Source organism: Globicephala melas, chromosome 1 (genome assembly GCF_963455315.2).
Source record: "Globicephala melas chromosome 1, mGloMel1.2, whole genome shotgun sequence".
Taxonomy (NCBI): domain Eukaryota; kingdom Metazoa; phylum Chordata; class Mammalia; order Artiodactyla; family Delphinidae; genus Globicephala; species Globicephala melas.
The window spans coordinates 154,996,007-155,017,729 of NC_083314.1; the positions used below are offsets into that span (position 1 = coordinate 154,996,007).

The 21,723-nt window shown below is 53.2% G+C and overlaps 1 protein-coding gene across 2 annotated transcripts in view; it reads right to left on the reverse strand.

Moving 5' to 3' along the window:
* Positions 1-10,356: 10,356 nt before the first annotated feature.
* KCNQ4 (potassium voltage-gated channel subfamily Q member 4) overlaps positions 10,357-21,723 on the reverse strand; it is a 55,144-nt gene continuing 43,777 nt past the window's right edge. Inside the window, exons 10-14 of one of the 2 annotated variants that reach the window (XM_060307150.1) lie at positions 19,914-20,131; positions 18,082-18,181; positions 15,749-15,880; positions 13,104-13,233; positions 10,357-12,528 (exon numbers count right to left, since the gene is read on the reverse strand). In XM_060307150.1, coding sequence (XP_060163133.1) covers positions 12,316-12,528; positions 13,104-13,233; positions 15,749-15,880; positions 18,082-18,181; positions 19,914-20,131 — 793 coding nt within the window. In that variant the 3' untranslated portion in view covers positions 10,357-12,315. Of the gene's footprint in view, positions 12,529-13,103; positions 13,234-15,748; positions 15,881-18,081; positions 18,182-19,913; positions 20,135-21,723 lie in introns of both variants that reach the window. The other variant, XM_030867728.2, reaches the window with a different exon arrangement.

Genomic DNA, 21,723 nt, shown 5'->3' on the forward strand with positions numbered 1-21,723 from the left:
TGGCAAGTAATAGAAGCAAATGGCCAAGGAGAGAACACTGACATTTAAGAGAAGGGAGGGATGGAACCTGAGAAAAAGCAGCTGGGGAGGCAGGAGGAGAATGAGCAGAGAGGTCCTGAAAGCTGAGGTCGACGTTTCCCAAAGGAGGTGTGGTTGCCAGTGTCTAATGCTGCTAAAAATTCAAGTGAAATGAAGGCTGAAAAGAGGCTGTTCAATTTATCAACCAGGAAGTGAAAACGGAGTTTGCCAGAGCAGCTTCAGGGGAGCGGAGGGCCAGAGTCAGGCCGCAGGGGGTCAGTAAGAGGTGGGAAAGAGGAAGAAGAATCAGCCAGGGTCCATGGCTTGTTTAAGTCACCTCTTCCACCTCAGTGCTTTCGTGGGTCAAGTGACCCATGTCTGCCTGGGTTTGGCCGAGACGGTTCCAGCTCGAGGTAGGGTGCAATACCCCCTTCGCTCAGGAGGTGGCAGCACCACACCAAGCGACAGCACCTGGACCGACACAGAGCACGTAAATTTATTTCCAGGAAAGTGAAGCTTAGTTCCCTGAACACCAAAGCTTTGTGGGAGGAAAAGGTCGTCATCTTGGATGAGAGCCTTGAGCAGAGGAAACTGAATGGAACTTTAGGTTCAAATCTTCGTTCTTGCTTACTGGCTGTGTGACCTTGAGCAAGTCCTGCTTCCTGGCTGGGAAACTGGGGATGATAATTAGCCCGAACCTACCTCTGGGGTCACTGGGAGTCTCTAAACGACTATGGTCGTGTCTGATGGTCTTGTGGGCAGCGGGGACAGGCTCAGGAACCGAGGGAGGGAATCCAGACCAGATGAGCCCGGGCGGGGGTGGGGGTGGGGGGCGGTGGAGGCAGTGGTGTGTGTGGTCCTATGAGGACTGTCCCGGCAGTGATTTTGGAGTCAGGAAAGCTGGGTTCATATTTTGCCGTTGGGGGAACCGAGGCTTATAGAGAGGGGAAATGACTTTCCCAGGGTCACGCCCTGCAAGCAGGCAAAGCAGAAGCACCACAACCAAAATCTGGAAAATGATTTGATGTCTAATACATTTTTAAAAAGCATTGAAGTTGTATCATGGGGAAAATCAGAACTCCGGGACTTTTCTACCGCCATAATGTGGTTCTGTGTTTCCCGCACTCGGAACTATTGAGTGTCTCTCTCCTCTGGTCCCTGTTTGACCCTCACATTCTGAGAGCACCCTGACGTCTGCTCCTTTCCCCCACCGCCACCCGCCCGAGATGACGCGCGAGCACGTTAAGGACCTGAGAGGAGGAAGGCCACCCGAGGACAAGCCTGGAGGTCAGGAGACGTGGACTCAGTTCTGGGCTCTGCCCTGTCTTACTGGGCCTCAGTTTCCCCATCAGCAAAATGCGTCTGTTGGACCAGCCGAGCCCCTGGGAGTCTTGGCAGCTCTGATTTTTTCCCGAAGGCTCTTGCTTCCACCTTGAGCTTCCCTACCTGCCCCTCGAAAAACTGCTCCCCCTCAATGTTGTCACTACCCCATTTCCTGTTAATTTTTCTTCATAGCTCTTATCGCTCTCTGAAATTACCTTGTTTTTTGTTTATCTTCTGTCTAGACAGTAATCTAGTGCCTACTCCATGTGAGCAGGGGCTTTGTGAGTTTGGGAGAGCCGCTTTGACCTTGGCACCTCAAACAGTGTTTGGCACGTAGTAGAGATGAACAAACGATTGTAGAATAAATGAGTGAAGGACAAAGAATGCAGCCCCTGACTCTCTAAGGCAAGTCCTGGAGTCCCCGTTCAGCTCTGCCATTTCTCGCTCGCTCTCTCTCTCTCTCTCTCTCTCTCTCTCCCAGACACACTGGCCCTAACTACTGGGCCTTCCTGGTGGGGTGCCCTGGTCCCAAAAGTCCAGCCTCCCTCCTGGCTCCAGACTGGCACTGTAACACCAAGTCAAGGTCTTTACTGACGCCTTGTGGCCATGGGGACACATAACAGGGGCTAGGAGGATTCCCACGGGAAAGATGATCGATCCCAGGTGACCCTGCTTCCCTCCCTTCCTGCCAACCAGCATTTCTTAATCACCTTGTGACGGTGATGACCGGAGATGAGAAGCAGGTGTGCTTCTTGCTCTCCAGGAGCTGAAGTGACACCTGGGGAAGGAGAGGCGGGGGAAGGGGGTCATAAGATTCAGGAGAGGAGCTTTGGGGAGTCTAGTGGGAGTGAGGGTAGGAGGTAAGTGCACACCCCACCCCGGTTCTGAGCAGGAAGGGAAGCCTGCATCTCGGGCCTCAGGATCCTCCTCCCAGGGTATCTGTTCTCCAGCAATCTCCCCACTTTCTTCCAGGAAATCCTCCATGTCTCCTATCCACTTTAGAGGCTGTGTAGGAAAAAGAGAAAGAGAAGAGGAGGTGTCTGGTGCCCAGATAAGCCATTTGGGACAAAAACAAAGATGTTAGAGGAGAGTATAAAGAACATTCTGCTTCGTGATGGGCAATGTAAACCTTCCACAGCTCCCTGTAAAATCCACCTCGCCAGCTGTATTAATCAGGTCTTGCTGTGATAATGCTGTGAAACAAGCAACCCCCAAATCTCAGCAATTAATTCACACTCCTGAGCCTTAGAGCAGCTGCAGTTTAGCTGACGCTTGGTGGACCAGGCTGGACTCCTGACTTTGAATCTGGCTCAGGTCTGTTCCAAGAGTCTGCATTGTGGACCCAGAATGAAGGAACAACAGCTATCTGAGTCTTTTCATGGTGGAGGAAGGAAGCACCAGAAGGTCTGGCAGAACTCACCAGGCCTCTTTTGGCCTTACCTTGGAACAAGCACGCTGTCCTTTCTCCCAACATTCCATTGGTCAGAGGAAATCCCATGGCCAAGCCCAAGGTCAATGGGATGGTAGAGTGGAGGCTGTGGTGCTCAGGTCCCCCCTTCAGGGACTATGCACTCATTCCCCAGCTGCTGGGAGTTGCCACTGCTGGCTTACAACTGTCAATCCCTGGGAACTGCCTCATCTAAAGCCACGCCCCTCCCAGAGGCTCATGACCAGTGATTGGCTGATGCATGGAAACAAAGGCCTGCCTCTTTCCCTCAGTTTGGCACAACTCTGAGCCCTGGAGCTCCTGAAGACCCACAGATGCCTCAGCTTTAATCACATTGAGTTATAAGCTTCTCCCTCTGCCTGGTCCTGCCTTCCTGACATCCTTCAGATGAATGTCCTAAGGACACTCCCTGATAAACCTTCTGCACACCACTCTCTGTCTCAGAATCTCTTTGTAGGAAAGCCAGGTAGGGAAGTATACGCCACCCAAAGGTAGCCATGGCGATGATGAGGAAGAAAGGAAGCCTTTGGGACAAATAATACCGTCTACTAAAATAGTTAAAGAACGCATCTTGGAGACGGATCTGATTTATTTTGGCTGCAACAAAATGCTGGGCACATGCTCAATGTGTGTGTGAGGGGAGAATTGGGGCCACATCTGAGAGGTCCACATTTTTTGGTTGCACTGATTTTTATCTTATATATTAGGGTCCCATATAAGGTTATGTTGTAGCAAAAGTTCTGTGGCTTAAAAAAAAAGTTTCCTAACCACTGGGTTCCGTGATGTCTAGACGTGTGTCTGGATCTGTCCAGCTGGGAAGGGGCAAGCCCCAGAGTAGACCCTCAGCTCTGTGTACCTTGAGCAGAAAGGGGGCCAGGTAGGTGGGTCAAACCCCCACTCCAGGTATTATGGACTGAATTGTGACCCCACCCCAAATTCATATGGTGAAGCCCTAATCCCCAGTACCTCAAAATGTGACTGTATTTGAAGATAGGGATTTTTTTTTTTTTTCCGGTTGAGTCAGGTCTTCGTTGTTGCACGCCGGATCTTTCATTGAGGCTCGCGGGCTCTCTAGTTGCGGCACGCGGGCTCAGTTGCCCCTCGACATGTGGGATCTTAGTTCCCCCACCAGGGATTGAACCGGTGTCCCCTGCATTACAAGATGGATTCTCAACCACTGGACCACCAGAGAAGTCCCCAAGGTAGGGCTTTTAAAGAGGCGATTAAGTTAACATGAGACTGTTAGGGTGGGCCTTAGTCTATTATGACTGCTTTCCTTATGAGAAGAGGAAAATAGGACACAGAGAGAGAGAGAGGAAGATCAGACACACACACATGCACAGAGACACAATCATGTGAGGAAACCTACATGTGAGGAAATCTACAAGAAAAGAAGAGAGGCCTCAGAATGCAACCAACACTCTTGAACTTTCAGCCTCCAGAATTGTGAGGAAATAAATTTCTGTTGTTTAAGGCTCCACTGTCTGCAGCATTTTTGATGGCAGCCCCAGCAAACTAATACAGCAGGTAGCAGCTTTCAGGACCCTCTTGCACACAAGCGGTGTGGAAGGGAAAGAGACGTCCCTCTCAGATGGAAAATAAGAAGATGTTTCAACAACTGGAAATGTCCAAAGTACATGAAATAAGTTATCCAAATTGGGAACTATGTGGCATGGTTTTCTTTGATCTGCAAGAGTGTAAAAACTATAACACGTACAGAGCACCCTGGATCCTAGGTGACACCAGCAGAACTGCTCAGAATTTGAGACCAGCTCAAATTGCTGACCCACAGAATCAAGACTAAATAAAATTGTTGTTGTTTTGAGCTATTGAGGTGTAGGGTGAGTTGTTACCTAGCAATAGATGAGTGGCACACCAGCTAAAATCATATCTGCTCTCAAGGCCATATTTGATGACAGTCTGGGGACTCCCATAGCCACCTGCAAACCCTCCTTGCTGAGCCAGACAAACCTAGAAGATAAAGACTGGCGTGTGCATTGGGTAATTGCGCAGCTGTTTCCTCCAGGGGCTGGATGACCTCGGGGCCATAACTTGGTCTCCTGCGTCTGATCATCCTGTGTATTGTGCTGAGCCAGGGTCTGACATACAGCAGGTGCTTCACACACATTTATTCAATTAGTGAAATGCCATGGGACTTGTCTAGATTACCAGCATCTCGTGCTCGGATTACTACAGCAGTCTCCTAACTGGTCTCCCTGCAGCCAGGCTTACTTTCTCAAATCCATCTTTCACCCTGGGAAGAAAACTTTCTAAAATGCAAATCTATCCTGTTTGATCCCTGGTCAAAATCTTTGACTGACTCCTCATTGCCGTCACGTTTAAGTCCTGTCTCTTTGGAATGATTTGTGGATCCTATAAACCTTGACTCCTGTCTCATTCTAAAGTCTCATCTTGCACCACTCTCTCCCTTTCCCTCTGGGCCCAGCCAGGGATCTCTTTCTTCCCCACTCATGTATCACACTTATTGGTGCCGCTGGACTCTTACACGTGCTATGCCCTCTAGCTGGAACATTCACCATCCCTGTTCCCACGCCTGGCTAAATCCTACTCACCCTTCAGTACATTGGGTCACCCACTTTGCCTGGATTGAGAGATGACAAGAAGTGTGGCTCTACCAGCAATCCCACTCCTGGGCAAACTATAATTCAAAAAGATACATGCACCTCTGTGTTCATAACAGCACTATTCACAATAGCCAAGACATGGAAACAACCTAAGTGTCCACCAACAGATGAACTGATAAAGAAGATGTGTTATATATATACAATGGAATACTACTCAGCCATAAAAAAGAGTGAAATAATGCCATTTGCAGCTACATGGATGGATCTACAGATTATCATACTAAGTGAAGTGAGTCAGAAAGAGGGAGACAAATACCATGTGATACCACTTATATGTGGAATCGAAAATACGACAGAAATGAACTTATCTACGAAACAGACTCACAGACATAGAGAACAGGCTTGTGGTTGCCAAGGTGGGGTGGGGAGGGACGTGGGGGAGGAATGGATTGGGAGTTTGGGATTAGAGGATGAAAACTATTATATATAGAATGGATAAACAACAGGGTCCTACTGTGTAGCACAGGGAACTATGTTCAATATCCTGAGATAAACCATAATGGAAAAGAACATTAAAAAGAATGTATATATATATATATATATATATATAATATGTATAACTGAATCACTTTGCTGTATAGCAGAAATTAACACAACATTGTAAATCAACTGTACTTCAATTAAAAAAAAAAAAGAAGTGTGGATCTCCATTGGTTTCTGAGTAGTGGCTCACGGTTTGGCTGGACGGTCAGGACTCAGAAAGCACAGAATTGGTGGATTGCGGATAAGGAAGACTTGGAAAGAGGTATTTAGGTGGACGTTCAGAAATGGGCGCGGGGTGTGAATATATTTCTATCCCAAGGAAAAATCTCACCAAACGGCATCCACGGAGAGCAGGCTCTCGATATTCAGATGCTAAGACAGCACATCCTGTGGGTGTCAGTCAGCCTCTCTCCGGAGTCCCTCCAGTGCTAGCTCAACATGCTCTTGTATAATGTGGTCATGGTGGCAAGAATGAGACTACTTATGGGTTCAACGATATGGACTTACCTCACCGAGGCTGGTCTGGCTAAGGCCACAACTGTATGTACGACCCACCATCAGCAGGGACAGGTGCTGAACACCCAAACTATCACCATTCTGTGGGGCTTCATCGAGCCACCTGGTACCAGGTTGATCCCACTGGATCTATTCTCTCATGGAGGAGGCGGTGGTTCATCCTCACTGACACAGCCAGTATATAAGGCTTCAGGAAACAAAGGAAGGTAGGTGAGAGTGGCGTCTCTCATGATTACACCAAGTAACCGTCAGTATTAGTTTCCTGTAGTTGCCATAGCAGATTACTATAAACTTGGTGACTTAAAACAACAGAAGTTATTGTCTCACGGTTCTGGAGGCCAGGCGTTGAACATCAGCCTCACTGGGTCTACATGAAGGTGTGAGCAGGGCTGCACTCCCTCCAACACTCTAGGGAAGAACGCCTTCCTTGATTCTTCCAGCTTTTGGTGGCTGCTGGCATTCCTTTGCCGAGGCCACATTACTCCAATCTCTGCTTCTGTCTTCACATTGCCTCCTCCTCTTCTGCATGTGTGAGATCTCCCTCTGCCTCTTTATTATTTTTTTTTTAAATAAAGTTATTTATTTATTTTTGGCTACATTGGGTCTTCACTGCTGCGCGCGGGCTTTCTCTAGCTGTGGTGAGCAGGAGCTACTCTTTGTTGAGGTGCACAGACTTCTCATTGTGGTGGTTTCTCTTGTTGCGGAGCACGGGCTCCAGGCAGGCGGGCTCAGTAGTTGTGGCACGTGGGCTCAGTAGTTGTGGCACACAGGCTCAGTAGTTGTGGCTCGTGGGCTCTAGAGTGCAGGCTCAGTAGTTGTGGCACACGGGCTTAGCTGCTCCGTGGCATGTGGGATCTTCCCGGACCAGGGCTCGAACCCATGTCCCCTGCTTTGGCAGGTGGATTCTTAACCACTGCACCACCAGGGAAGTCCCTCTGCCTCTTTCTTAAAAGGACACTGGCAATTGGATTTAGGGCCCCTGGATAATCCAGGATAAGCTCCCCATGTCAAGATCATTAACTTAATCACATCTGCAAAAATCCTTTTTCCTTATAAGGTAACATTTTACAAATTCCAGAGATTAGGACCTAATATCTTTGGGTGGTCATTATTCAGGTTACTACAGCCGCTCGTGAAGCTTTTGCTTCGTGTCCCCACAACACTGGCCTCCGATAGTTTGGAGGTCTCAGTTATCAAGGGAAGAAGGGAAGCAACACAGTTCTCGTTGAATTGGAAGCTGAAACTTCTAACTGGCTATTTTGGGCTTCTCATGCCACTCAAACAGCAGGCAAAGAAAGAGTTAACATGCTGGCTTGCCAGACTGATCCTCACTGCCAAAGGGAAATTAGGGTGCCGATATACAGCAAGGGCAAGGAAGGGACCCAGGGGATTCTTGTGGGTCCTCTTAGTACTTCCATGTACAGAAGTTAACAAAAAGCAATGGCACTTGGGGCTTCCCTGGTGGCACAGTGGTTGAGAATCTGCCTGCCAATGCAGGGGACACGGGTTCGAGCCTTGGTCTGGGAAGATCCCACATGCCGTGGAGCAACTAGGCCCGTGTGCCACAACTACTGAGCCTGCGCTCTAGAGCCCACGAGCCACAACTACTGAGCCTGCGTGCCATAACTACTGAGCCTCCGCGTCTGGAGCCTGTGCTCTGCAACAAGAGAGGCCGCGACAGTGAGAGGCCCACGCACCGCGATTAAGAGTGGCCCCCGCTCGCCACAACTAGAGAAAGCCCTCGCACAGAAACGAAGACCCAACGCAGCCAAAAGTAACCTTATTAATTAATTAATAATAATTTTAAAAAGCTATGGCACCCAGGGCTTCCCTGGTGGCGCAGTGGTTGAGAGTCCGCCTGCCGATGCAGAGGACACGGGTTCGTGCCCCGGTCCGGGAAGATCCCACATGCCGCGGAGCGGCTGGGCCCGTGAGCCATGGCCGCTCAGCCTGCGCGTCCGGAGCCTGTGCTCCGCAAGGGGAGAGGCCACAGCAGTGAGAGGCCCGCGTACCGCAAAAAAAAAAAAAAAAAAAAAAGCTATGGCACCCAAAACTGTGCAGGACCACTGAAGCTTCAGACCCTTCAGGAATGATTATTTGGGTCACTCCACCATGTAACAAACTCCAACTAGCTGAGATCCTGGCGAGGGCAAAGGGAACATAGAATGACTGTGGAAGAAAGAAGTTTATTCACTCAATTAGTGAAATATATATGATATATAAAGAGAAACATTTACTCAATTAAATGTATCTATGTATCTATCTATGCATCTAACAACTATGGCACTGTGATCAGTTACCAGAAGGAGGTCTACTGCAGCTACGTATATGTTCTTTGCTTGGTGTGTGTGTGTGTGTGGTGTGTGTGTGTGTATGTGTGTGTGATATTAAGTGATTTTTTTCCCTCTCCTCTCCTTTTCCCTTATTATTATTATTATTTTTTTTTTTTTGCAGTATGCGGGCCTCTCACTGTTGTGGCCTCTCCATTGCAGAGCACAGGCTCCAGACGCGCAGGCTCAGCGGCCATGGCTCACGGGCCCAGCCGCTCCGCGGCATGTGGGATCTTCCCGGACCGGGGCACGAACCCGTGTCCCCTGCATCGGCAGGCGGACTCTCAACCACTGCGTCACCAGGGAAGCCCTTCCCTTATTAGTTTAAGATTGTAAGCAATTGCTAACTTTACTCTTCAGTTGTAGGTGCAACTGTGACTGAATTAGAGTAATTAACGTCACTCTAATATGGATTCAGTGACTAACTCCTGGAGCTGGATACATCTATTGGATGTCGGGACTACTTGTTTTTCTCTTTCCGGGGAGTGAGTTAGAGTCTCTTCATTTGTATGCAGGATAGTTGTTAGATGGACGTTCAAACGTGTGGATTGACGTGTGTGGATACTGAGTGTCCAAAGGGGTGGGCGGTGCGAGTTATGAAGCTACTGTCTTTTCGTTCCAGATTCAGCCTTCTGTAATCTGCTCTGTGAAGCTGGAGCTGGGACTCTGCAAACCACATCAGCTTTGTCAGCTAGTTTTGACAACTAGGGACACCGGGGAAACACTGGAAGGCAGAAGGAGTGGAGATTTTCCTTCTTTGCTTACTAACCTCATCAGCAACAGCCTGGTAGCCACAGCCGCTCCCAGCCCTCAGCTACTTTTCTGTACTCCCAGACAAGCTTCACTGTGTCCCCTAGGAGGTACTAGCATCAGCCAGACAGCACCCCCTCTCCAGACCTCTGAGCCCTAGCACTTTAGGGTTCCCCCAATCAAGCCTGTAGGTTCTGTTAGTCCCAACCTCTTCCCTGTACTCCTGCCTTAGGAGTGGGAGCTGCTTCCTGCAGTGGTTCTGTTTGTTCTTACCGTCTACCTACATCAGTGTAACCCATTCCCTATAGTAAAGCCTTTGTGTTGAAAAACCTAGTGTAGTTTCTGTTTTTCTGACTGGACCCTGGCTGATGCAAACTATTAGAAAAGTGGTACTCACTTTTCACTGGGGCACTAAACCAAAAGAAAGTAAATTTGGAAATGCCGGAGGTCATCTTGAGAGGTCAGCCTGCCTAAGAGGAGAGCTGAGACAGAAGAGAGATCCCTGACACATTTAAGCACCTAGATCTAGCTGTGCATGAAGCCAAATCTATCCCCTGGACTTTTTAGTTATCTGGGCCAATAAATTTCTCCCTCCCTCCCCTTCCTTCCTTCCTTCCTTCCTTCCTTCCTTCCTTCCTTCCACTTAAGGCATATCGTGTTTCATTTCTGTTGTTTACAACCAAAAGAGTCCTGACTAATCCAAATCTCCTCGTCCTCCTGTGCAGCGTTGGTGGTACAGTGGTGAGCATAGCTGCCTTCCAAATCTCCTCATCCCCACCCCCAGACCAGATGCCCCACTCCACAGGCACTGAACAACCAAGACCAACCACCTCCTGCTGAAAACTTTAATGAAATCAATAAGTTAATAAGTTAACAAAGTGAGGTACTTGCATATCCGAGAACCGGGTTGGTGGGGAACCTTGATCGTGGAAGCAGGAAGGGCTTCTTCCCAAGTCTCCTTTGGTCATAGGGTAATCCCATTCTCCTGCCCCTCTCCACAGCTCTGTCTCTCAGGGGGCGGAGGTGTGGCTCTCTGGGGACAGTGCAGTGCAGGTGAGGTGAGCCAGGATAGGCTCCATCCAGGGCATGACGGTCACATGCAGAGGGCACGTGGGGGCAGAGGCTGGGCACCATGGGGCTGAGCAAGATCCAACCCCAGCCCTGGCGCTGGTGCATGCAGGTCCCCAGTCATGAGATGCAGGCAGCTGGGCCTGAACCCCTTACTCCCTGGTGCCCCACAAAGGGTCACCATTGGTCCACTACCCATCACCCTCCTGCCACCTGCACTGGCTTTGCAGAAGAGGGACAAAGGGGTAGGGATACCAAAGAGGTGCTGGGGGCCTGGAGCGGATGGGGGCTTATGCGGTATGGGGGCTGCCAACTGAAGTGAAAAGTGGAGTATGGAAGGAGGGGAAACAGTGCATGTGAGCGCCATATGCAGTTGGTGCCTGACAAATGGTACTCACTAGATGCCTTATAATTCTCTCTGGGAGTGAGTTAGAGTAACTAGGAAGAGGGCAAGCCTAGATGGAAGTGGGCCTGATAACCACCCTGCGGAAGGGCCTGTGGTCTTTCCAGTGCTGTCCAGGCCCCAGAGGCCTAGGCCTGAGTTGTGCTGTGGGGACGCTAAGGAGGGCCCTCGGGGGCAGGCAGAGGCAGCAGTTAGGGCTCCTGGACCTGTGCGGAGTAGATCTTCTTGAGAAAGGGGAGCTGGTAAAGTTCTGGAGACCTGGAGTCACGTCAGAGCTCCCTCTCCTGCCTGGATATAGTTGGTAGGAGTGGACATTGCCCTGCAAGGCCAGTCCACTGGCCTCAGCTACAGAGGCCCGCCCAGGAAAGGCTGAGTGGCTCTGTGCTCAAGTCTCCAAGTGTGGGTGACTGTGTGTGTCAGCGCGAGTGTGAGAGACTTCCTGCATGTCTGGGGAAACTGTAGGGACATGTTTGTGTGATGGTGGGAGCATTGTCTATGGGAGGTTGGGGGGAGAACACAGAAACTTGTGTTGTCAAAGGTGTCTAGGGCCAGAGGGTAGTGAACATTGGCAGGAAGAGGGAGCCCCTGGGAGGGGACACCTGCAAATGGGAAGAAAGGCCCAGACACTGCCCTTTGGGAGGCAAGGGAGAAAGAGGCCCCATGCTGGGAGGTGAGCAGTTGATAAGCCAAAGAACAGGGATGGGGGTCATAGCCAAGCAGCCTGAGACCAGCTACTGCTGGGGGCCCATCTCCCAGTGGGGGAGGGGCAGAGGGACCCCATGGGGGTCCCCAAAGTTGCATATTTAACATAGTTTGCATATATGGTGCCCACCTGCCTTGCGGCAGGGTCCTGTGCTTGTGGGTACCTGTATGGGCACCGTGGGCCCACCCCCAAGTGGGGCGGGGACTTGGCCGGAAGGCTTCCCTGCTCTGTCCAAAGGGCAGGCCAAAGACCTCACCTTGCATAGCTGGAAGCTGACTCAGGGCTCAGGGCCCCAGCGCCCCACTCCCACTCCCGGAGCAGTGCCCCTGCCCGGCGGGCCGTGTCGGGCCTTGATGGAACGGGCAGGGCACTGGGGGGTCCCAGAGGCCGCGGGACAGCCGCCGCTGCTGCCCTCCGTACGGCCTGGCATCTCACGCTCCTGAGGTGGGGCGGGTCGCTGGCACCCACATCGGGTATCTCGCCCACCCAGGCAGCTCAATACTGCGTGTGGCCTCTCTCCCCACGAGGGAGCGAGTTCAAGTAAGAGAGGAGTCCGGAGGCCTCAGAGGGCGGGTCCGAGTGCCAGGCCGAGGGGCTGGCCGTGTGCTACCCCGCCCCTGAGAAGCCCCTCAGTCCATGTTGGTGCTGACCGAGCGGGAGGTGCTGAGAGTCTGTGCGGAGACGGAGATGTCCTCGTGGTCCACAGGGCTATGGTAGTCGGAGGTGATGTCGGGGTCGAAGAGCGGCACTTGCACGGTGCCCAGGCTGGCCGAGGTGCCAGAGCGCAGGCAGCGCGAGTAGAAGCCCAACAGCAGGTCCAGCTTGTGCTCGATGGACTGCACCTGGGGGCGGGGCGCGGCTGGAAGCGGGGCCTGGCCGGGACTGGAGGCGGGACTTGGGGGCGGGACGCGGCTGGGAGGCGGGGCTTTCCCGGGGAGGGTCACGTCTGGGAGACGCGGCTCCTCCGGGAGGGGGGTGCGACAGGAAAGGCGGAGCTTGGCCGGAGGGCGGAACGAAGCTGGGAACCTGGGGTTTATTCCCCGCCCCGCCCCCCACGAACGAAATTTAGTTGTGATTGGTTGGGATAGTCCGGGTGATCGACAGAGACAAGTGAGGAGGGGGTCAAATGAAGCAGGTGGGACTTCGACGGGCTTATCTGAGACGCTAGCAACCTAGGGCGGGGCTTGGCTGGAGAGGGTGGGTTTATCGGGGTCATTTAGCAGGAGTGGGCGGGCCTCCTGGGAGGCGGGGCTTATCTGTGGGGCGGGGTCGGTCGGGCAGGGGATGCCTGCCCCGCGGGTGCTCTGGGCTGCTCTGAGAAACGCACCCTCCCTTTGGGCTTGACCCGGGGGCCTTCCAGAGCTTCTCGGTCGACGACTAGCTCCACCACACCAGCGAAACTCCCTCCGACACTCACCTGCTTCTCCACCTTGACCACGCGTCCCATCATACTGATTTCATCCACCGCCTCCGTGTCGGAGGGCCCTTTGTCGCCCTTCTCCCGGGACTTCCGGTCCCCGGGGCCCCGGCCGACAATCTGGTCCACCCTGTGGGGAAAGGGAACTGTCAAAGGGCCCAGGCACTCGCCACAACTCTCTCCTACAAGAATTTGAGTTTGCCTGCTGAAAGGGGAGAGAGACATCCTGCAAGGTGGGAGCAGGCAATCTGAGGGCGGGGCCAGTTTGATCTGCCAAATGGAGGCCGAGTTAAACGGAGGTACCCGGCCGCTGCTTTGAGGGTTTTCCAAACAGGAGAGCAAAGGCACCACACGCAAGCATGACAAGTAAAACAGCTGCCTGATGGGAGGACAGGCAGGCAACGGTGGACTGGGTAGAGGGAGAGACAAAAGTGGGAATGTGAGTTATAAGGAGGACAAGGCTGGAACTGGATGCACGTTATTTTTCTACTCCTCTATATAGCAAAATTCTTGAAAGCGTTATCTCTACCCTCTATCTTCAGTTTCTCTCCGCCCTTCCTCTCCAAAACCTCCCCAATCAGGCTTTCATTCCCACCATTTCACCAAAACTACTGTTGTCAAGTTCCCAAATGACCTCCACGTTGTTAAATTTGATTCTCATTATACTTGACCTATTAGCAGTGCTCAGCACATCTGATCACCCCTTCTTCCTGCATGTTCTTCATCTGGACTCCCAAACATCAGCCTCGCCCAGTTCTCCTCCTACCTCACTCACTGCTCCTACCTCACTCGCTGCTCCTTCTCAGTCTCCTTTTCTGGTTCCTCCTTTATCTCCACAATCTCTAAACATTGCAGGACCCAAGGCTCATTCCTGGGACTTCTTTATTTCTATTTATGCTCACTCGCTAACTGATGTCTTCAGTTCCAGATTTTCAATTCCTCTATACACTGTTGACACCAAATCTGCATCTCCAGCCTACACCTCTCCTCCCAACTCCACACTCCGCTGCCAGATCAACACTGCATTTAGATGTCTGATGGACATCACAAACCCAACATGCCCCAACTCTCCTGAGCAAAACTTGCTCCACTAGGGCTTCCCTGGTGGCACAGTGGTTGAGAGTCCGCCTGCTGATGCAGGGGAAACGGGTTCATGCCCCGGTCTGGGAAGATCCCACATGCCGCGGAGCGGCTGGGCCCGTGAGCCATGGCTGTTGAGTCTGCGCGTCCGGAGCCTGTGCTCCGCAACGGGAGAGGCCACAACAGTGAGAGGCCCGTGTACCGCAAAAAAAAAAAAAAAAAAAACTTGCTCCACTCATTGACCTCCCGCATGCCAATAAACAGCAACTTTTTTCCTCTTGCTCAAGCCAAAACCTTAGCTTTATCCTTGATTCTCTCCCTCTCTCTCTCTTTTTTTCTCTTACACCCCTTCCAAAAACCCTGTCTGCTCTACCTTCAAAATATATCGAGAATATGACCATTTCTCCCCACCTCAACTGCTGCCACCTGGTCCAAGTCCCCAGCATCTCTTGCCTGGATGTCTGAAGTAGCTCCCTCACTGGTCTCCCTGCTTCCATCCTAGCCCCTTATAGGCCATTCTCAACACAGCATCCAGGGTGATCCTTTTAAAATATACCTCAGATTTCATCAGTCCTTTGCTCAAGGCCCTCCAATGCTTGCATCTTACTCTGATGAACGCCAACATCTTTGCAGTGGCCTACAGGGCTTTATATAGTCTAAGTGCCATTAGCTTTCTAACCTCATCTCCTGCTTCCCTCATGCCAGGACAGGCACACTGGCCTGCTTGCTGTTCCTAAATCATCACCCCAGGCACCTGCCCATCTCAAACCCTTTGCACCTGCTGTTCCCTCTGGAAACTATTTAAACAACAACCATGGGACTGTTTGCCTCACCTTCAATTTTTTTTTTCTCAAATGTCACCTTCTCGCCTATTTAAAAATCACAAATCCCAACACCCTAACCCTTATTTTTCTCCTTAGCCTTTATCATCATCTGACATATTCTAGTTTCACTTACTATCATCTGTTCTCCTTCAACTGGCATGAAAGCTCCATGAGGGAGGGGCCATTTGCTTTCTACCGTATCCCCACTGTCTGGTAAGTAACAAATAAATACCCAGTAACTATTTCTTGAGAGAACAAATGAATGGGCAGTGAGAATGCAAGCCACAAGAGGAAAAGGGCGAGTTGTAGGTGATTGGGGTCTTGACGTGAGAATCTACCTATACGCTGGGTGGAGAGGAGAGGTGCTGGAGGATTCCAGAGGCAAGAGGTGAGCAGCGTTGAGGACAATTTGCCTATTCCCTTAGGAGATGGGAAGTCACTGATTATCTTAAGCCTGTTACTTCAGGACGAGAAAACAGTCATCTAAAGACGTTCCCGAGGCAAGCAGGTCAGTAGGTTCGCAGGGAGGACCTGCGGCTTGGCGTTTCTTCAGGTTCAACAACAGGTGCGGGCTCTGGCTGCAGAGCGCTGCAAGCCAGAAACTCCAGCTCCCGCAGAGCGCCCTAGGGGGCGCTCGGGGCTCCGTTCGGGAGCCGGCAGAGAGGCTCCAGCGGACCTCGTGCGGGGGTTGGTGCCGCGGCCGCCCTGCCCCCCTCCCCCTTCGGAGGCCGGCTCACCCACCGGCCCTGCAGACTCTTGATCCGGCCCAGCATGTCCAGGTGCCCTGCTGAGTACTGCTCGATGACGTCCTTCACGTCGTATGGTCGTAGCGTCTCCTTGAATTTCCTTTTGGCTACCAGGAACTTCAGGATCCTGTCGGGGGAGGGGGTCTCAGAGGACAGGGATTCTTTTCCAGCCCCCACTCCGTCCTTTGCTACTTTGTCCAGCACGAGGGCAGCTCCTGCTTGGGCCACCGCAAACAGCCACTGCTGGGTGTCCAGCCTGCCTACATACCCGCCGCGCTCCTGCCCCGGCCCCCTAAGTTTGTTTGGTATTCTTTAATGTGCCTGTATCTTCAGTCAGCTGGGAGGGCAGGGACTGGGCCTGGTTTCTCTCTGCTGGGTGGAACACAAGGTAGGCATCTGTGAACACTGTTGCTGATGACAGTTTAGGGAAAGACATTTTTGCATATGCCTGTTAGCACTGCTGTGCTGGACCCCGGGCACCCAAAAGGGCATCAGATCCAATCCCTGGCCTCAGGAACACTGGTCTGGGGTGGGAGACGGAGAGGACACAGACAATTATGGGGTGACAAGGGTCATGTCAAGGAATGGAGAAAGAAGACTGGGGACCATGAGCAGGGAGAGCTTGGGTGGGGAGGTCAGGGGACAAGTCTTAAGCGTGATACTTTGCAGTCCCAGGGCAAGAGGTGGGGAATGAAGGGAGGCTTTCTGGACACAGACAGGCAAGGAGATGTGTGAGTGAGAGTCAGTTCAGAGTAGCTGGAACAGGATGTGAAGGAAAAGGGTTAATCCCTGGGAGACAGGGGAGGTGTGTGTATGTGTGGTGGGGCTGAGGGGGGTACTCTGAAGAGCTCTGAATCCCCGGCAGCGACTGGGCCCTGGGAGGTCGGGGCAGTGGGGACGGCCGTGTGGCTTCCTCTGCTTCAGCATAACCATCCTCTGCAGGCCTGTGTGGAGGATGCCCCGGACGGGCAGAGTCCCGGGTGGGAAGACCCACTGCAGGGGAAGAGCTGGGAGAGGGCAGTGGGGTGGAGACACAGGACAGCCCTGAGCAGTGCAGGAGAGAGGACCGAAAGGCTTCTGAGTCTGAGTCCAGCATGACTCCCATGGCTTGGGCACCGGGTGGATGGCGGTGGCACTGCCTGACATGGGGACATGGGAGGAGGAACAGGATTGGGGCATGCTGCGTGTGAGGCGTCAAGGAGAGCTGACCTGAGCCAGGGGGCAGCTCGGGCGTTGTGTTCCAGAAGCTGGGCACTTGGAGGGGAGAGACAGGATGTGTAAAAAGCGGGTGGGGAGAGGCCTCAGACTCTCTGGGAGGAGGGTGCCCAGCTGACTCTGATTTAAAAGGGTTAGGCAGGTGCATGAGGCAGGGAGGAGAGGGGGTAAGTCTAGAAGGCCTAGGGGTGAAGCTGGAGCGGCAGTGTGGAGACAGAGACTAGGCCAGAACTCCATTCCAAGGAGCGTGGGGCCAGATCCCTGGCTGGATGGCTAAAGGGCTCAGGAGACTCTGCCCCCCCTGAATTGTTGAGGGAGACAGCCAGTAAAGCCAGTAGGGCAGGGGCCTTCAAACTTTTTGACCAAGACCCACCATAAGAAATACAGTTTACAGAAGCTAGTATACGCACACACACGCGCGCACACACACACACACACACACACACGCACACACACACAACTGAAACAGAAGTTTCATCAACATTTTTATTCTTACTATGAGGGATGCACTCTGATACTTTCTATTCTTTTTTTTTTTAATGTTGACCATGGCCCACTAAATTGATTTCACTAAGTTGATTTCAAACTGTTGTGACCTGTGGTTTGAAAAATACTGCTCTGGAGGAAGTCCTGGGGAAGACAGACAGGCAGAGTTCAAGACACCCAAGGAGAGACAGTAAGTCTGAGTCACAGAGGCAAGAGGAGGATGAGACTGAGACACAGAGATGGAGCAAAACTGCCTGTAAGACAGAGACCCAGGGAGAAACAGGCAGATGCCGATACCAGCTAGGGAGAGAGAAATAAAGAGAAGAGAGCCTGACATAAAGTAAGAGAGAGGAAGGGGAGAGAAGCAGAGAGGACACCGCAGGTGTGAGCAGAGGGACCATGATGGGCAGCGGTGCCCACCGCCCCACCCGGCCAGCCCTCCAGACACGATGAGTCTGCAAAAACCCTGCTGGGAGCCATATGCTGTCTCTCCACCCCACCCGCCTTCCACTGAGGGGACCAGGCAGGCGGCAGCTGGCGTGCTGGATGCTAGGCCAGGCCTGGCCATGAGGGCGGGCCCCAGACGGGGAGCAGCAGTGGGTGGCCCACCTCCAGCCTCAGTCTCACCTGACAGAGCGGATGACCGTCTTCACGGCAGGCATGACATCGTCCACTGTGAGTTCACACTGGTAGCTCTTCTCCTCTGCCACTTCCTCTGAGGGGCCCTCTGAAAAGTCCGGGGCAGGGGGACAGGTGGTGGCAGCAGAAGGGGCCATTCCCAACCCCTACCACCACCCTTAGAGGTACGGAGAGGGAGACAGAGCCTCAGGAAGGGCCCAGAACCTTCCTGGGGGCACAGAGCAGACCAGGTTCCTGCCCCCCTGGCTGTCCTGCCCAGAGTGAAAACCTCGGTTTGCTGCATGCCCGTCTGCCCCGTGTAAACATCTGCCTGGTGGCTGGCACGCAGGAGCTGCTTTAGGGCACATCTGGTCTGGCCCGGGGTAAACTGCACACAGCCCTAGAGGAAGTCCCACCCGTCCCACCACGCAGGCCAGTGAGCGCCAAAGACAAGGGGCTTGAGGCCTCTGCACATAACTGCGCACACAGCCTCATCCTTCAGCCAGGAGCGAATCAAGGGACTGGGTCCCACCCCCCAGCTCTGCTCCTGACGCAGCCTCTGAACCAAGTCATTCTCCCTCCCGCCCCCACGAGAGAAACAGCTTCTCCGAGGCTGGTGCCCTGCGCTGCACAGACAGGTAATGCTATCCTGGCCTCACAGGGGCAGGAGGGGCAGGAGGCCAGGCAGCTTCTTGGCAGGGAAGAGGAGGCCCCGGGCACCAGCCATGCCCAGACTTCCAGCACCTCCCAAAGACTGGTTTGTGGGGTTCTGTAACTTTCCAGGAAAGGGCTGTCTGAGTGGTCAGCCAGCAGCATGCTGGGGGCTGATACAGCACGGACAGAGGCAGCATGGCTGGGTCCCCTCCCTCCGAGGTTCCCGTCCCCAACCTCCATCCTTGTCTACCCCCCCAACTCCTTTTCCCACCCAGGGCCCTGAAGCAGGTCAAAGCTGGGAGAAGTCTTCCAGGGGACTTGGTCCAACCCTCCTGTTTTCCAGAAGAAGACACCGAGGCACAGAAAGGGGCAGTATCCTACCTAGGTCACAGTGCAAGTCAGGAGCAGAGCTCGAACTCAAAAAAGTGACCTCTCTAACCAGTTAAAAGCAACCCCACCAGGTTCACAGCCTCACATCCCCAGGCTGGGCTGGCAAAGAGGGCCAGGGTGGGGAGTGTGGGCCATGGAGCTGGACAGACGTGGCTGGGGATACCAGCTCTACCACTCACTAGCTGAGAGAGCTCAGTCTCCACATCCATAAAATGGGGATAGAGACAGACCCTACTTCCCAGGGTTGTTGAGAGAAGTAAACGAGATAATCCACCCCCCAACAGTCAGGGCTCAGTTCAGCAAGGATGGCTTCCTGCTCCTTCCAGAGCATGTTTGTAATACTTCTAGCTTTTGTTGGGCACATACTATATTCCAGAACTCTTCTGCTCACCTACTGTGGATAATCTCATTTAATCCTCACAACAATCCTATGAAGTAGATATGCTTCTTGTCCCCATTTTATAGATGTGGAAAATGAGGCCCAGGGAGATTAGGTTACCTGCCCAACATAAGTGACAAAGCCAGGATTCAAACCCAGGCAGCCTGGCTCTAAAGTCTGTGCTCCTAACCACTACCAAATGCCACCTCTACATTCTCCTCTGATTCTCAAACTGTCTGGAGCATCAGCAAAGCAGGTATTATGATGCCCATTTTACAGACCAGAAGACTGGTGCCCAAAGATAGTCAACCTGCTGCAAAGCTGGGGCTAGAACCAAGTTATTCCCACCCCCAGCCCAGACTCTGTGTCCGCCCTGCCACCCCCAGCAGGTCCTGGCCCCAGACCCGCAGGGGCTCACCCTCAGCGGAGGCACGGGGTTTGAGTCTCAGGGAGGCCCGGAAGCGGGTGCGGTCGTTGAAGCTCCAGCTCTTCTGCACCTTGGTGGGGCTGCTGGCCTCCCCCTCCTGCTCACTGCTCGGGGAAGTGGGCATCGGTGGAGGTGCTAGGTGCTGCTTGGAGGGGCCTGTCCGTCGCTGGGAGCTGCCCATGCGGATGCGGTCTTTGATACCCATCCGCCTGCTGGCACAGCAGGTCGGGTGGGGGAGAGAGCCAAGTTAGCCGGAGCTGGGGGCCAGTGCGAGTGGGGACACTGCTGACTTAGGGCTTGGGGGCAGGTACTGGGGCTGATTCTCCACCAAGGGGAGACTTCCTGGGATGGGACAAGGGTGTGGTGAGGGAGGCCCTGACTCCTATGAGAAGCTGATCCAGGGTCAGTCTGAACAGCTCCCCTCCCCACTCCGACCTCCCACCCCTTGTTGCCCAGACAGATAAGGGGTGCACAGGAGACAGATGTCAGAGTGGAAAGAGTGACAGAAACCCAAGAAGGGAGTCAGAGACAGACAGGGGGACTGGGGAGCAGGGCCTGGCCCAGGCAGGTGGGTGGGTGGAGGTGGTGACCCCTCTGGGGACAGACAGGCTGCTGAGGGATGGAGAAGCTCACCTGGCCATGCACACTGAGTTAGGCCCCCAGCTCCTCCCTGTACACAGGGGCGGGCTGCGTGGAGTTGAGGGCATGTGCATGTGTAGGGTGTGTGCTTGCATGCACACAGGTGCCAGTGTGTATACCTACGTCGGCATGTGTATACACGTGTCAATTTATATTTTCCTCCTTTGCCCACCGCTGGAGCTATCTGACCCCACACTGGTCAGGTCAGGGCTTTAGGACATGGTACAGTTGTACAGGCAGTGCACTGCAAAATTCCAAAGTCTCCATCACTCAGACTTCAGTGAGAATGGTGCCCCTGGAGGTGTGCAGTGCACTGGCCTGCTGGGGCTCTTGGCCCAGCATGGGCCCACAAGTATGCCCAGGCCATGCCTGGTGCCCCTCCTCCCAGTGAAGGTCTATAACCTGTTCTTCTGTGGTCTCCCCTGCCTGAGCCCTGCCCACCCAGACTGACGTCCTGCTTATGTGACCCCCCCAGCCTCCTGAGTCTGCAGTTCAACAGCATCTACATCTCCGTGTACGTGTGAACATACGTGTGTATCTGTGTGTGTACTCAGACTTCCCTTCCCGCACCCGAACTCCTCACCCATTCCCCAAATCTTGGAGGAAGACAGGTGAGGGGAGGCCTCAGGTTCCCCGCGACAGGCCCTGCTTAACCAATACCTGGTAGAGTAACTCTGTGTCCAAGAGGTTCAAGGACCACGTTGTCGCTGTCTGAATAGGACCTATGCAAACATCCCCATCCCATGGCCTGTGGTGTCACCACTGCCTCCCTGCTGTGGCTTGCCACTTGAAGGGCCCCCTTCAGACACGTCTGGGGCCCTTCCACCCCAGACGTCCAGGGCCCTGGCTCAGGAGAGCACCAGCCAGTCTGGGAGGAATTCTGAGATGGGCCCGGGGCTGGGGGAGGACACTGTGTCACCTGGTCTCTGGGACTTTCAGATCCAGGGTTGAGGAGAGGACAGACTCTGGTTTCAGGGCAGAGTGGGAGCTATGGTCCTCCATGCCCAGGGCATGGGGGACAGAGTATAGAGCCGAGGTGCTGAGGTGCGGGAGACTTCGAAACCAGGGGCACCTTCAGCAGGTGCCTTCAGGAAGGCAACTGGGATGTAGGGCCATCCTTAGGGGTAGGAACCTCTGCCCGGAGGGGAGAGGTTACAGGTCA